This window comes from Agelaius phoeniceus, chromosome 3, assembly GCF_051311805.1.
Source record: "Agelaius phoeniceus isolate bAgePho1 chromosome 3, bAgePho1.hap1, whole genome shotgun sequence".
Lineage (NCBI taxonomy): Eukaryota > Metazoa > Chordata > Aves > Passeriformes > Icteridae > Agelaius > Agelaius phoeniceus.
In genome coordinates this window covers 19934208-19952032 of record NC_135267.1, presented here as the reverse complement: position 1 = coordinate 19952032, position 17825 = coordinate 19934208, and the positions used below count along the sequence as shown (strand labels likewise).

Here is a 17825-nt window from a genome sequence, read left to right as displayed (position 1 = left end):
GAAGCTTCCAGCAGAAGCCCGGGCCCCCAGCAGCACAAGGCACTGAGCTTCCCCTCTCTGCTGCCGACTGCAGCACCACTCATAGCCCTGTGCACCCTTTTGCAATGAGGCAGCTCATGAATACTAATAATCTCCTAAACACATAATAGCTCTGAACCAAAGGGAAGATATTTTTATCATGAGGAACATTACATTTCTAAAAATAAGCATCTTGTATTAGTATTATATGATATGTAATCAATAAATACAAACTATTAATTATCTACGAATTTCTGTTATTCTAAGAAAATATTTATATTTTATATTATATATGATATATTACATTTGCTGCAAGATAAATTACTGTAAATTTTAAAATAAATATTTAAAAATATTCATTAGCATTTAATAAATTAATTGAAGCATGGTGCTTTACAAACCAAATGACAAACATATATTCTATATTATAATTCTCTCTAGTTAGTCAAAAGAATTTTTTAGACCATAAAAGTTGGTTCAATCAAATAATAATTTCGTACAGTCTGTACCTACTGGAACTACGTATTTATTTCACATGCACATTGATCATATATTAGATTGTCCTAGGGTGAAATATGTCCTATGAAATAGCTATTAAAATCACAAAAAAAACCCCCCTTGCTTCTGCTGTCAAGAGTCCTATTGGTGTATTAAGATATTTGAAGATCAGTAATTTCTAAGTTATATTTGTTGCTGAGAATTCCTATTTTGCATGGAAGTGCCACTCAGTGCCACAGCTGCTCCCTCTGGGATGCCAAATCCCCAGCATCCTCAGTCCCACTCTGTTCAGTGTGCAAACTCTCACTGAGCTAAGGGCTGGGGAAGATTTTGTTACAGCAGCCTCCTCTGGGAGCTTAACTGGTTAAAATCCTACTTTGGAAGATCAGGAAATTTCCACATTGAACACAGTATGTCAGAATCTGGGCTGTGACAATGCTTTTCTCAGGAGCACACTGACCACTGAACTGTGCCAGCTTCACAGCTCTGACAGGTTTCTACTTTTTAAACTTGGAAAACTAGCATTTCTCTATGAAACAAAAGAATAACAATTCAGAAAGCAAGCCTGAACATTATGAAAGATAAGCAGATTTTAACTGTTTTCCAAGCAAAAGATAAGCAGATTTTTTTATTATTTGCCATGAACATTTCAACTTAATTTATATTCTCTGAAACAAGCAGAACAATTGGCTCTGTATGTGGGAGCCCATGTGTCTGCCTGCACATACCCAAGGCACCATCAGCCTGAAGCCAACTAATGACATGAATCATAAAATGAAACCAACACAAAAGCAGCCACTCCAGGGGCACTGCTCAGGGTTAACTATTGCTATTAAAGCTGATGTGGAAAGGCTCATGTGAATCAAAGGACAAACACAGCTCAAACTTGACTGCATATAGCCATGCATATATTCAGTTACCAAACATAGAAAGGATGCAAATCTGTATCGAGAAAATAGATATTGGGGGTGTGTGTGTATGACAAACACAAAGATGTGTATGTCCACACTGAAGGAAGCTTTTTTCAACATCAAGAACGCTCAATTCACCAATTTTTCTTTCTTTGCATGACATTCAGGAGTAATGTTATTTTCCCTGTTGTATTTTTTTCCCTCTAAAGCACAAGGTACTGAAGTACCTGTGGTGTTGCTGCTCTTCATGTAAAAAATGCTACATTCACTGGTATGAAATAGATTGCTCACTGCTCCTTTTCAAAAGTAGCTAACAGCAACAGGCAATAGCAAAAAAAAAGGAAATGCAGGAGGAGAATCTGAAAAGCTGAATGGGATAGTGCAAGGTCAGAAATAACAAAAAAAGTGCAGATAAAATTATAAAAATATAGTAAACTGAGATGAAGATAAAGGAAGTGATAAGTACTCTGAGGTCTGAGCCACGGCTAAAACTATTTTGCTATGTTTCTTTAATCTAAAAATAACAAGTACTGCCTTTTCAAAATATTAGCATAATGTACTTAAACTAAAAGTTTATGGATTACATTTCATCTTTATCAACTGCAGTAATTAAATGAAAAACCAATTAAAATAATTTTTCCATTTTTCTGAAATTGTTAAGAAAGACTGCTGGTGATGTGACAGTTTCTTTGAAAGAGGAAACATAATTAGATAATTAAAAATGCAGAGGCAATTCTCCATAGTACATTTTTCATGTGCAGATGTTCTGAAGGGATTAAAGACTCCATCTCCCTCCCTCTCTGACAGATACATAAAGCAGTTTATAATGATGGATTTTCAAAAATCATTATCTTTAGATAATGAATAATTAGAACATTAATTACTCTGGCTTCACCTTGGTGTTGTATATAAATGACCTCAAAACCAGAAGTTTCCATCTGTAATACACGCTTTGGGGGTAAAGAGGATACATTATATTTTTTAAGCAGCTTATCTAAAATGTTTTCATTTATGTTGCCGTCATGGTAATAATTTGGAGGCTACTGCCCTCTATTTCCCCTGAAAAAAGCAGAAGTTGTGACTCAGGTTACATCAGAGTGCCTGTCCTTGCCCCAGGACAGATCACCTGAGCAGCAATATTAACTATTCACAGGTCATGCTCAATGTGTTTCTTTCTAATGAAACTGGGAAGTGCACAGTTATTGAAACTTTTTTGGGGTTCAGTTTTTAGCTGCAGTGACTTGGATAATCAGAAACAAAGTAAAATTGGCAATTTACTTCAAGTTTTGCAGTGGATGCTTGCACTGTGGAGATTTTAGACAAAAATTGCCTTTCCTATTACCTATATCTATTCTGTTTGTCAAACATGAAAAATTTAGGTAGAAATTTTCCATGCCTTGTTTCTGCCCATGGTCAAATTTCTTCTTCAATCTATTCTAAGTTCCAGCTGATATACCATGGCAGATTGCCTGACCCTTTTGAAGGAAATTACAAGAAAAAAACCCAAAACCAACAACAAACCCCAAATTATCAATTCACTTCACTTTGAGAAGTGGCTAATGCCTGACTGAAAGATTCCAATGAGGTGATCCTTCTATTTGGCACAAATATAGTACCTGACAGTTCTGAGTACCTGTCAATTTGGTAAAACAACGTCTTTAAGTGATACCTCTCATGTTCAAAGATTTCAAAGAATTTAAAGATTTCAAAGATATCAAATACCAGGTTTAGAGACACCAGGAAAGTTTCTTGTTACAAAGTGACATTGCACTCACCCACAGGCCCTATTGCTAAATAGATCATACTTTTCCTGAATATTACTATTTTGTCTCCAGGTCAGAGGCAGAAAGTCAGTGCCTCTCAGGAACTGCACCTCTTGTATCTGCATTTGGGAAAAATTAGCTAGAACTTCCAGGATGCAGGGAGGCTGCAATTGCTGCCCATCAGGCATGACTCAAGACAAAGTCAACTAACTGAAGTACAAAAAGAGTATAATGGACAATAATCCCTGGAAGGAAAGAGTTCATAGCGATAGTGAAGTAGAAAGAGAAGAAGAAAGTGAGGAATAAATTCTTTTTATCACTCTTTCCGAAAACAAAACAGTTCCTAAAAATTCCTGTGGAAATGGAACAAAAGAAGTCTTTTCAATGTCCTATCACAAGTATTTAGTATATTATCATTCCCTCTAAGAATGGCCAGTTTATCATTTGTAGCCACAAAACACTCACTATCTTCTCTGCTTTTGCAGAGAAATCTTCCTCATGTGCCATCATCCCATTTTGCATGGTGAACTCAGCAACCATGCAACCTCTTACTCTGTCATTGGGTTAAACAAACCAGAGCCCTGAAGAATCATAGGTGAGTTTTGCTCCAAACTTCCCTCATGATGGGAATGTTGAATCCACAGCATCAAGACACAATAAAATCCCATGCAACAGGCAGTGTATGACCACCAACAAAGACATGTCTGAAATGATTTGTCACTAATCAAATAAAAACTATGGGGCAAAGAGTCATTTCCCAGAGCAGTAATAAACTAGTCAAGTAAGAAGATAATTACAATTCCTGCCTCATTCTCTAAACAAGTTTATAGAAGGCTTTCTCCCTATGGCTTCACCTCAAAATCTTCATCAGCCTTTTTTCAATGTAAAAACCCTTTGTTTTGTTTTTTTTTTTTTTTGCAAAAAATGAACATTATTACCATCCCAAACTTTTAAAAAAACCCTCCTCATTTATCAGTTTTGATGACAGCTACAACACAATTGTCCACATCTGTGAAGTGAAAATTTCTTAGTCCTTGCTAATCCTGCTAGGGAATTTGCAGTAACTACAAATTTCATTTTGCACTGTAATAAAACTGTATTATCTTACAAGGCCTGCACTGTTTGTTCTTATATCCATGTTTCTCTATTATAATTGTTGCATTTTAAGCAAAGTAGGAGTCATACTATTGCTACTCAACACAGTTACATGATGACAAGTTTTCCATCAGCTCAAGCTTTTGGTGTATATGAAAACTAGACAAGGAGTTTAAAGTTTTGTTAAAAATACCTCTCTCTCTTGACAAAGATCATTCACTCCTCTAGGAGGAAAGTGAATCTAGGTATCAATTTGTTAAGCACACACAGAAGTCTCCCCTCCCTGTTTTTAAATAAGGATATGAACTATTGTTGTTTTTAAATCCAGATTTAGGATGTTAACATTATGCCAATGTGTTCCACAGCATGTTATTAACAACCATTAAAAGTGTAATAATTCTTGCAAAAAACTATCACTATCTTGAGTGTAGACTTGTTAAAGAATTTAATTGGTTTTCACTTTCCTTGAAATTCACATTGTTTTTTGGCTTATAAATTTCCAATCCAGAAAAAAGACTGCTATTTGTACATTTTAATACAAAAGAATTATTGCATTGTAAATATACAAATTACTTTGATTAGCGTAGACTAGTTCTAATATCTCTCTTTCTTAGAAAGGAGGAATTCCGATTTACATAGAAGAAGATTGCACACTAATGAGAAATATATCCTAATCATCTTAAAAAATCTTGCACATTAAAATTGCAGGATCTACAATTTGTCATGAGAATGAAATACCCAGGTCAATAAATACTCTTAAGTCAAGTTAAATTTGCAGAGACAATTTAAAAAATAAATTGGGAACTTAGTATTTTGGCCATTAAAAATGGAAACTTCAGAAAAGAGAACAGCACTATGTCCCCAAAGCCATGTCAGTTCACATTAAGAAAAGAAATGAGTAACTTTTCAATGAGCACCATTGCACTGGAGCTTTGACAGCTGATTAAAACCAAATCATATTGAAGCATTGATTCTGGTGGCCCATAGCCCAGCTGATAGACTGCAACTGCAGCCATCTATAAATTTGCAAGACCTTAGCTATGCAGGCTTTGAAGCAGGTGTAATATGGAAGATAAACAGCAAATGAGAACTTGGTTCAAGACTCTTTAGAAATGTGACAACTGAAAAGGTTGATCTGATTCATAAGTGAATATATATGCAGCAGAATTCATCATTTCTGCTACTGCTGCAGGTGTGTAATCTGACTCAGTGGTGCTTTAGGCCTGAGAAATATGGAACAGACCTTCCACTGTTATGCTTTGAAATACAACACATGGCAGAATTTAAGCAGAAACCCAGGAAACACCCCTTTGAAAATGCCATTTCAGGGCCAGCTTTCAACATGATGCAGACTGATATTGCCACACCACTGTCTGTGCACCTGTGGAGATTTGTAGGATCTAGCTCTTAATACACTGCCAACACCTACTTCTAAGCAAGAGACCCAGCTGCCAGAGCAGTGTGATCATGGTTACCTGAGGGCACACAGCTGGGAATGCATGAGGCATGCAGGGGTTTGGGTTTCTTTATATCTGCTCGGCAGTGCCACAGCACATACAGCACACAAAATCATCTACTATGCCTTCTACTATGACACCCTGAAGGCTCTCAGAACCCAAGAATGAGGAACCACCTTGCTTCCAAGTACATGATGTCTCCTTTCCAGACAAGGATCTGGGTTGATAACACCTTGAATAATTAAAATAACGTTTATTTTTATACAGAATACCAATAATGAGAGCTATAAGCCCTAGGAATACCCAATTTTACCTAGTACACACAAACAGATCCCTCTTAAGCTAGGCTCCAGGACTGCACATTCCACTGCAAATTTACATAGCTCCATCCTTTCTTTACATAATGTGAACTTGCCCTTACACTGGTTCATTAAGAAATATGGGATCAAACTTAGGCAGGGAACAAAATATTCATTATACTCCACACATTTTCAGGCTCTTCTCCCAGGTTTAGATAATGAGTGTGGCATAGTGAATATCCTCCACAAAGCCAGTCTGAAATTACTGGTGAATTTGTTCCTATTTTCCAGGAGATTTACTTTTATTGATGAATAAGCTTTAGTGTTCTGGTTTTGCTTCCACTAGCTCTGTTTGCAATATTTATATCAATAATTAAAAGATTTTACATTTCATTTTTTTCATGAGTAAAGTATCTTGACTACACCCTTAGTCACTGTAGCACAAATTCAATATAAAGATTTTAATTATTTTTGTAATTAACATGAAATGAATGGGTTTCTTTATTACAACACAGACCTCAATGTCATCAATGCCTGAAAAACCTTGGTGTGTTGTTTTCCTTCACTGTTATGACATGAAGTATAACTTTGCTCAGCTGGCTCTGTGGTGCAGTAGAGCTGCATTTTAGTGAATCAGTGTGCTGAGAAGGGGGGCTGCAGCCCTGGTCTAGAGAGGGTGGGGGAAGGAGTGAACAACTGTACTGCACCAGTGACATCACATACATTTATGATGTAACAAGCAGCATTATTGGGAATCCTGAGAAGAGGTTAGAAGACCCTTCAGACTCTCTCTAGACCCTTACCACTATAAATTGTATCAAACTAGCTCTAAAGTACTACATGAGAGGATGGAAAACCAGTGGGAGAAAATCTATCTCCAATCCAGAGAGTTACCTCTGGCTAAATCATCTTGAGAGATCTGCAGCTCAAGGCTGCTGTTTGTCCTCAGTGAGATGGCAAACCTCCAGTCACTTTACCTGGCTCCAAACTAAAGACACTGAGCATTTTGTGCAAGAGAACAGCATGAAATGAAGAAGCAGCATGAAATGAAAATCTGAAAGAGAGTAACAGAACAGGTGAGGCTGGAGGACCCTTTTGGAGATTGCAAGGTCCAACTCATACTGCAGGTGTGATAAGAGCAGGTTGCTCAGGGCCATATCTGCTTGGGGTTTGGATATCCCCAGATACTGGGACTTTGCAAAATCTCAGTACCACCTGTTCCAGTGTTTAATAAATTTTCGCAGAAAAAAATGTTTTTCTCATGTTTTAATGTGATTTGCCTTATTTCAGTTTGTGCTCATCCTCTCACTGAGAAGAGCCTGGCCTTTTTTCTCCAGTCTCTCTCTGCAGGCATTTATGCACATTGATAAGACTTCCCTTGAGCCTTCTCTACTCCAGGGTAGACACTCGGCTCTCTTGGCCTCTGTTTGTATGACAGACACTCTAACCCCTTCACCATCTTCATGGCCCCTTGCTGGATGTGCTCCAGTCCATGTCTCTTGTACCAGGGAGCCCAGCACTGGACTTGGAACTGCAGAGGTGCCTCACTAGAGCCACTCAGCTCTGCCGAGTGGGAAGGATCACTTTCCTCAGCCTGCTGGCAAAACTTTTCCTAATGCACCCCAGAATGGTGTAGGACTTCTTTAATGCAAGGAAGCACTGCTGGCTCAGGTTCATTTCAGCATCCAGAAACATCCTAGGGATTTTGCTGAAAAGCTGCTTTCCAGCTGCAAAGCTGTGTTCTAGCTGCACATTCCCAGTGTGCAATGGCACATGGGGTTACTGCTCCCCAGGCGCAGGATTTTTCATTTCCTTTGTTGAACCTAATGAGGTTCCTAAATTTCTCCATTGTTGAGGTCCCTCTGAATAGTGTCACATCCCCCTACTATATCAACCATTGATAGCAGTTTTCTGTTGTCTGCCAACCTGCTGAGGGTGCGTTCTGCCCCATCATTCCAAACACAAATGAAGATGTTAAACAGTACTGCCTTAATATTGACCCCAAGCATTCAGCACAAATGCTTTGCCTCCAGCTGGACTTTGTGTCACAGGTCACAATGCCCTGAGCCTGGCATTCAGCCAGTTTCCAATCTGCCTCGCTGTTTACTTACCTGGGCTGTACCTCCTCAGCTTGTCTGTGAGGGTGTTTAAGAAGAGGGTGTTGAACTTCTTAGCAGAGACAAGATAGAGAATATCTGATATTCTTCTCTCATCCATCAAGCTAGCCAGCTAATGAAACAAGGCCATCAGGCTGGTCAGTCTTGATTTGCCCTTTGTGATTTCATGCTGCCTATCCACAATCACCCCCTTGTTCTACACACATGTTTGGAAATAGTTTCCAGGACTGTTTGTTCCATCACCTACCCAAAGGTTGAGCTAAGGCTGACAGGCCTATAGCTTACAAGATCCCTTTCCCATCTTGAAGATAGTAGTGATGATTTTTCTTCCAGTCTTGAAGAGAACATCTCCTGAATGCCACGTTCCAAAGATTACTGACTGGCTTTGCAATGCCATCAGTCAACAACAGCTCATTTAGTATTCATGGGTACACCTCATCACATGCCAATAACTTTTATATGTCCAGTTTATTTAAGTGTTCCTTGATCAGATAATTCTCTGCTGAGTCCTTGCTCCAGACTTTCCCTTTGGTCATTGGTGCACTAGAGAAACCTCCTGGATTTCTTGTGCCCTACTGCATTGCTCAACCAGCAGATACCAGGATGGTTTAGGTTCTCCATGAAAACAAGAACCTACAACTGGAAGAAGGCTTCATCTAATTCTTCCTGATCAAGAAGTCCATAGCAGACACCCACAATATCATGACATTGGTTGGGCCTCTAACCCTGACCTATAAACTCAGCTTGTTCATCACCCATCTCTAGGCAGAGCTCCCTGCATATTCTGCTCTCTCACAGAAAGGGCTTGCTATCCTTCCTTGCTATCCTGCCCTGTGCTTCCATGGATTGCAGCACTCCAGTAATAGGAACTATCCCAGCACTTCTGTGTAATCATGATGAGACCACAGTCCTGCAGCTGCACAACAAACCTCCAATTCCTCTGGCTTGTTCCCCATGCTTTAGAGCACAGTCCATCTGAAGAGCCACACACTTGTGCTCATTCCCCAGAAAAGGTATGACAGCTTTCCCTAAATGCTCTTCTCTCAATCACATCCTTATTCACGTGCACAAACTCTGGGTGGCTCCTCCCTGCCCTGTTTTGTTGTTTAGGAGGTCCTGGTTGTCTCCATCTCTCTGCACCCATTGCCTATCAACCCATCAACCACTTCCTCACTTGATCCCAAATCATCATTTCTCTACTCCTTCATTCCTGTTTTAGAGATCAGGTGTACTGGAGTTAAGCTTCAGTGTACTGAAAGAAGAACAGCTGCACAAAATTTGTATATTCTGCTCTGCAAATCAGGGAAGAAAACGTTTGTCAGGTAGAGTCTGACAGTACAAACTTCAATGACATACAGAGAACAAAATTCCCAAAAACCATATATAAGCTTGTGATACAAGCCATTCAGTGGCATGGCATAACATGTGAAATAAATTAGAACTGGTTTAAATCCACTATTACAACTCATTACATTATCCTCTTTGCTTGATAAGCTCATATAAAATATTTTAATTACACTTAAGCATTCAATTTAAAAAAGCGTGTAAAAACAGATTAAAATTTGGCACAGACATAATGATATTATATCACACATTGATCAAGATAAAAACCATAATTCTTAATAAGATGTGGTTTTCAAATTTAAAATGAGAGATAACTGTAATATTCCTAATGCAGGGGCAATTTGTTTGAAATTCAGATACAGGGAGACAAATTCACCTTAAAAAAAATTATTTAGTCTTTCAAAAATTTAGCAGATTTTATTAAATCAGATTTAAGTGAAACACCTTATGGTAGCTTGTTCCTCCAAAACAGAAGCCTCCACCTCACCTTTACCATGCAGGATAGCTCCCTACTTAACAGCACCAAGAAGTCCAGGTATCTTTGCATAAACAGGCTACAAATGAAAAGTGGTCCAATGACAGAATCTGGCATAGTTTTTTATTTAGTCAGCAAATATCCTTCTTTGTCTGATCATGTCCATATGGTGCTGATTAATCATCATGGGTTCCTACTTATCAATCATTTGCATTAAACCACAAAAATAGTTCCTTCTGCTTCATTTAGGATGTGAGAAATGTTTCAGAGCTATACACAGTGACGTCTCCAACACATGCAGGCACAAAGTACTGCGTGACTGTAGCATGAATGCATAAAGACCATGGTCAATAAAAGCAAGTCTCCATAAAGAAGGACTGATAATTTGGCTTCACTCATTAAATACACACCAACTCCAAATTCACAAATCTGATTCTGATTCAAATCAGAAGTCCCAGAACTTTTTGTTTACACACTAAAAATTCCTGGTACTTTTTTCTGCACTTCCAACTGGAGAGCACAGCAGCCAGCCAGACTACCCAGAACAGTAACAAGAAAGATGCTTTGAATAATTTCATATACAGAGCAGCTTATCCATGTAAAGCCATTTGTTATAACACATACCTGAAAATGCTAAACAAATTAGAGAGCAAGAAGCTATTTTATATACTTGTATTTAGAACTTGCATCAATCACTTCAGGTTACTAATCTGAGCCCCAGACTACTCTTCAAAATAAGGATACTTGTTGAATGACTCTATTTAGTGAAATGGCTAGAACTGAGCTACCTCCCCTTTGAGTTTCTATATGCTTACTAGGTTCATATCTAGAACATATATGGAGAACAAAACTGGGTGCATATAAAAGGCAGTTCAACAAACTTGGTCCTTAAATGTAACATTATGCTCACACAGTTGCCATGGCCACTGGCCTGACACACTTCCAAATGAAGATGATGCTGGATAGGTGGTTTCAGAATGACAAAAACAGCTAGACAAAAAATGCTACCCTTCCTGCTCAACCATCCTATCCTTATCCCATCCTGTTAGATACATGTTAACATTGGGTTCTTTGGAGGCAAAAATAAAATTTCAATTTCAAATTACTAATCAAACTTGAACTTAAAACTTCTAATTCCTTGACCTTAAAGAAATTTTAGCAATTGAGAGAAAGAATCCTTTTAATCTTAAATGTCAAAAATTAAAGCAACTAGTCTCAACAAGTCATCTAGGGTTTCTTCAACAATTAATGCTAGAAAAGGATGATTCCCCTGCCTTTGACACCTGTCTGAAGATGAGGTGAACCATCCAAGATAATAAGTGTTTTTTCCCTTTTAATGGTGGCTTAGGTAAGCTAAAAAATAATTTAATAAAGGACTATTTTTAGGTGAATTCACTGAAGATACATAGCTTTTAAGGCTGGAGTTACACAGCATGAATCTCAAGATGAAAAAAATTGTTCCTAAAACAATCAACCCTTTCCCCAGTCTTTCAATTTCTTCCTCATATTTCTACTGAAGGAACTGCATTGTATGTTACTGCTACACATCTTGTTCACTATGGAAGTACTACTTGAATTTAGAGAAGATTAAAGCTAGCCATAAAGTGTCTGATTTCTGAGGTATGGATCCTGTGGACAGTATCAGAAAGGGAGGCATCTAAATTCCATTTACATCTCACTTTTCTGGTCTAGAGTGAAGCTGAACTGGAACTCCCACTGCAGACACTTGGCTTGGTATATTAGGTCATCCAATTCTGTACCCAAAGTGCTCTGCTACTCCTAAGAATGGAAGAGGTTGAGGATTTGACCCCAGGTTTCACCCTTGCCAGGCTCACACAAGGCTACTGGTTCTCCCAGTCCTGATATTAACAATCAGATATCCTGGAATTTTCAAGGAAAATTTCTGATAAAATCTGTCACACATATCTGTGGGAAAAAAATCCTATTTTTGTTGAACCTGACAAGGACACTGTGAGAGGGCCTAGTTGAGAAAAATTCTGTCTGTGAAATAAGGTATTTTGGTATGAAAAGAGCCCCTTGTAAGAGTCAAATACTGAAAAGCTAGGACATGATGAAATGCAGCATTGAAGGACATGAATTGAAATTGCTTTAAATACATTCACAGTCACACTGCAGTCTTCTGCTGGATTGTGGCTTACTGCAGTTGTCAGGTTACATCTCCACCAATGTGAAATATGACTTTAAACACCCTTGTGAACATTCCTTGAAAAGAAAATGAGGTGTATCTAGCTCAAACACAGAGGCCAGTTGCTGAGTTTTCCTAACATCCCTTCCTTCTGCATAAACATACCAAACTCCTGCAGCTGATCTCAGACACTGAGTCTGTCTAGAAGTGTTTTGAGTGGTAAATGATGCCTTCCAGACTTATATTAGGCAGATTTCCTGGTAGGGATAATTTATTTTTTTTTACAGTTTATAATTCTTCTTGTGTTTTAGAAAACCTAAAGTCGAATTTTTGACAGTTCAGGAATTGGCAAATGTAATCAAAGACTACCAAGCTAATCCTAGAGCAGTTGTAGTTGCTGAGAGTTTTATCATCAAGTTAAATGAAAACAAAAACCAATGTGTGTATCTAAAAAAGCCCTAACCCCAGAATAGATCAGTATTAAGGATGAAAGATGTATTTGATTATTGATAATGGAACTGAATTAAACTACATTTGAACAAGAAATATCAAAATTACTACATTAATACTAGTTTCAAATCTAGTAATTTCTCATATACATGAAAACAGCAAAATAAAGGCATGTAGGTAGGGAAAAATACTTTGAGGAAGAAAAACCAAACTCTAATGAAAAAACTGCCTAATTAAAAACATCTAGTAATATTTCTGCTGTAATACCTTACTGACATACTGATTACACTGATTTTTTTTAACCAACAATGAGAGGACAGCCTGTGTTCAGGTTCAAATGGGATGAATACATTAATCTATCATCTTCTCATGGGAAGTTTGCTTTCTGTTTAGGATGCACAACTGCAAAAATATTGTCATCTTAGGCCAGTCATGGAAGACAGTTTATATGTGCATAAGAAGACAGTTTATATGTGCATAACATTTTTCACAAATTCTTATGTTGTGGTTATCCAGTTTCAAGGATTTCTGCTTGTGTTCTGGCACTCAGTGAAAGAGGGAGTGTGATGCAATTGAAGCTGCATGGAGAACTCACCTGATCCTGCCCCGAGGGCGCTCAGATTGCTCTGACATAAAACTTGTGCTGCTGAGGCGAGAGGCACTGCTGGTTCGGGAAATGGCTGACACATCACTGACATCACTATCTGATGATTTGGCAGAGACGTTATCACAACTTCTGTACTGATCTGTTTGTATGTTATACTAGAGATCAAGAAAAGAGAGGGTGAGGAGTCTCATCAAAACAGAACACATTCATCGAGACAACACAGGACCTAAGAATGGCAATTCTCTTTAACTGCTTTTAGATATAACAAAATTGTATGAAATTCAAAGACATGCCTACATTAAATAATGCTTTTACATCTAGTGCAGAAATGAAACATGTTATTTATGGACTAAAGAAGATACTTGGAATAAAATAACACATTGGCAATTAAATAGGCTGTTGGTTCTTCAGCACACTAGAACTTACAATAAAGAAATATTATATAAAATATTTATGCAGCAGACAGACATCTCAAGCACATGCATACCATCCATCTGGATATAGACTCTGTTTTAAGTTTTTAAAATATTAAAAATATATGCTATGAAATACCTACACATAGCACTGCATATGAGCCTGAATGAAACGTAAGGCTACATGAAGGTATTAGGGACTGATATCAGTTCCTAAACTCTATAAAAAAAGAAAAAAATTACATTTTCTATCTCAAAATTTCTCTTTGTATTGTGATACTAGAGGACTAGTTAGGCAGAAGGCTGACTCAGTAAATAGAGAATTTTTCCAGGTAATTCCTTGATCTAGTTGCTTTTACATCTGCACACACCTAAGAACTAGCAGAAGACCCAGCAGGAGGAATATGTGGACAAACATAGAAGTTACTTCACTTTTCAAATCAACTGTGACACCACACCACCTAATGCTCTTATTGCTCATATCATCAGCCAGACAGGTACAAAAGGAAGCTTCAATCCTAGCAATGACTTACTTTACTTACCTAAATCTTCACTCACAGAGACATGAGGACCAAATAGTTTTCAGGCTGACAAAACTAAAACTCACTGTCATTAGAGGAAGGTACTCTTGGCTGGAAAGGAACTAAACCAGTGGCATACTTCCCAGGGTATATTATGGGAAAACTATTAACACATAGGAGCACTAGGCAGTTTTTGACATGACACCCTAGAGAGTTCATTTTCCAGATCTGTGCTCTGCAAAATTACAAGTGATAAAAGTTTATTTATGAATCATACACAAATCTCTGGCTGTCTGTGAACATACAAACTCCAACTAGGCACTGGGCTGCTGGCTGAGTCACTCAGCAAATACCATGACAATTTCAAAAACCTGGCAAACACAAGCTTGGGTTTGTGCAGATGAGTGTATCAGGTCTCCTTTCCTTAAGCCAGGTTTAGCTTCTCTTGCTCCAGTGCCTGTCAGCAGCTATGCTTGTGCACACTTGGAAACCTCTTGGTAAAACATTGAACATAAAATGAGGAAGTCAACAGGAGTAGAGAAGGGGAAGGAATAAAGCAATTCTAAGCAGCAATTGTAAATATTGAAATCTACAGGACAAATGGAGGTTATACAAATTTACTGTCTCTCTGTGTCTCTCAGGTGTGCATTAGAACACTGCACTAGAACAGAGCAGAAACTCTAAGCAATACCCTGTGAGGGCCTTGCAGTGCCTAATTAAAAACATCTGCAGGAGACAAGGCTGTAACTAAGAAAATGGGTAACAGAAAGGACTCAAGTACCATGATGCTCAAAAATAAATTCAACTACAGCAGGAATTTACTGGGAGGTTCTCTTTACAAGTGAATTGTGACTTTACTGAATATAAATGCCCAATGGGGTGAGACTATGCTGATATGTTTATTCAGATCACCTTTTGTTAATGGCTTGTAGATTCTAATAAACAATTTTGCTAATTGCTATCCTTCAGACTGCAAGATAAAATGGTAACTCCAAACTGGAAACACAAAGCATATTAATTCTTATCAGACCTATTTTATAATAAGATATCATGTTTTCCTTCTAAAGTCTAAAAAAATATTCAAAGCAAGAATACAAGTTTGAAAACTTTTTACTTAGGCTAAAAATTCAGAGGCTAGAAAACTGAATGGTTAATTCTCTCCAGCATAGGTTAAATTGCCTCAGTCCTGAATCAGACTTGATGTTTTATGCAAAATTCCTAAAGAATTCCTAATGAATCCCTCAAGCTCTAAATGAGACATGTAAAAATATGAAAACTATCTGGACACATGGAATGATCTGACTTTCCATTAATCTAAACGGATTTTCAATCTGCAAAATCATCCCATTAAATAATAAAATTTCTATTGATTTCAATGAAATAGGGATTTCATGCATCCCATATATTGAGATTATATCTACAAATTAATCCTTTGAAGTTGAGGTTTCAAAAATTCTTTGTTTAAAATATAACCAAGCAATCTCTCTCAAATGCATGGGGTTTCTTAAGTACAGCATCAGACTGTTTCAGAACCACCTCCATGCTTAATTTGTATTTGCTGAAGACAATCTGACTTCTTCCCTCTGCCATTATAATGTCCAATTACTTCTCTTCCTCATCAAAAAGTCCATATTCTCTTTGTGGCCTTTGGTTTGAGAGTGTACACAGTGAACCTGCAGTGGCAGAAGGCTTAGGTGGTCCCTGAGCAACCATGACATGCTGCTGGAGAAGGCAGACTCCCCCACCAGAGAACCACCAAGGCCAGATGCAGTGACTTCTGGAAGCTTTCCTGCTGGAAGCCTTCCTTCTAAATATTGAGGGAGGTTTTGGCTGCTGGCCTTGGTTCCAAGCCACACCTGAATCAGGATGCTAGCACTCAATTTATGATTCAACAGGTGGACTGGGTATGTCATGAAAAAGACCCCCTGTTTCACTTGTACTGAATTTGTTCCACCTTTCATGGGGTATCCAGGTGGGCTGGGAAGGATGGGGAGAGGGGAGAGAGGGAAAGCATCAAGCATGGTTGTGCACCTTACTGGTTAGAATACTGTGAGAGAAGTTACAAGTCCCAGTTTGTGTATCAGTGGCTTTTTAGAGGTTCAGCCTCATCAATTGACTGTTCAGTATCAATATGAAACCATTTACTGGTGCAGGAGTCTTCAGCCCAGGTATCATCCTGTAAGTGGCAGCTATATAGATACCCTCACTCTGTTTTGCTCCTTATAATCCAGCAGTCTGAAAAATGAAATTGTTTTGTAGATATCAGACTGGCTTAAAAGACAGTTTTTCATATGTTGGTAAACAGAATTTTACAGTGACATAAGACATAAATAAAAGACTGAATGCATGTCTTCTACTTGCCTTGTATTGCAATCACACTGCAAAAAACATCCTAAATGAGATTTTCATGGCATGGCTGAGCTTTTCCTATCCCTTTACACTGTATGCCACGGCTGTGATTCCCAAGAAACTGAAAACCTTTCCCTTCACAGAAATAGAGATTAGCACAAAAAGTAATGATGCTGAAAATTAATGCTGAGTGCTACAGAGTTTGCATTTTCCTACCACTACTTCTGGATTTAGCTTTTCCTTCTTATACCTGCTGCTTCTAATTAATTCACTGACTTCTACAGGAGGCATACAAGTTGTTCTAATGATTTCCTACCTGCCTCTGATACAATCTGATAATCAGTCATCTCAGCTAGCAGATGAACAAAATTAAGGCAATTTTGAAGTTAACCTTTTTCCCTTCAAATACAGAGAGAAATAAATCGTATTATTCCATACAGCAGTGCTCATTAAAATGAGAATATTTTACTACTGCAATACACCTGAATGTACAATTCAGAAGAAAAATAACATGGGCTAAGATCCTCTTATATGGTACCTGCAATGAAGTAATGTCTGCAGGTTTCCAACTGGGCTCAAAAATAATATGATAAAGTTCTATGGTAAAGCAAAAAACTGCTGCTCTTTGAAACCGCACATATATTTGCAATAAGTTTCCCTGAGATATTATATTTAAACATTGCATCATTTTGAATCTTCAAAATGAAGTATATTTTCAGTGCAACCACTTCTCTTTCAGCTCTATATCTTAAAGCTTATGTAACATTTCTTTTCCAAGGTGCACTATTCATCACATTAGGAGAGTCACTGAAGTTTGCAGCAACTTCAATAGCAATTACTAAAGAGTAGGTCTGGTTTTTTAAAAATTAATAACAACTAGTTTCAAATGCCAAAATTATCTGTGCTTTCCTTGCCTGCATTACAAAAACAGACATCTATAAACTGCTGGAATGCAGTTCTTCCATTCACTTTATGACCTGTGGAGCTGTTGCTTCTTGCTCACCAGCAAAATGAGAAAAAAGGGCTATGATGAACTGCAGATCTGTTAACATCAATGGGAAGAGCATAGCCACAGACAAAAAGAGTGTACTTCACAAATTATTTTACACCTCCTTCATGACTAACAATGTTAGCAATTTTACTGATTATAAGGCACATCTTAGAAGTCATTTAACAGTTCATTATAATTGGATTATCTTTCATATTAGAAAGTATTTCTAATATGAAAGTATTTCTATTCCTAGATTTAACTCCCAAAACCATGAAGAATACAAGAGTTCAGAGTGTACTGTCCTTTGACTGCAAAAAAAGCCCCAGGTGATTAACCTTGACAAATATATACCTCATTATGTGCTCAAAATG

General features: G+C 37.8%; 1 protein-coding gene across 21 annotated transcripts in view; it reads right to left on the bottom strand.

The window, feature by feature from the left end:
- Nucleotides 1-17825, bottom strand: part of RIMS1 (regulating synaptic membrane exocytosis 1) — a 164702-nt gene that overhangs the window by 45145 nt on the left and 101732 nt on the right. For 13 of the 21 annotated variants that reach the window (XM_077174811.1, XM_077174812.1, XM_077174814.1 and 10 more), the window contains one exon: nucleotides 13169-13335. The exons of the other annotated variants lie outside the window; for them this stretch is intronic. In XM_077174811.1, coding sequence (XP_077030926.1) covers nucleotides 13169-13335 — 167 coding nt within the window. The remainder of the gene's footprint in view (nucleotides 1-13168; nucleotides 13336-17825) is intronic. 21 annotated transcript variants of the gene reach the window in all.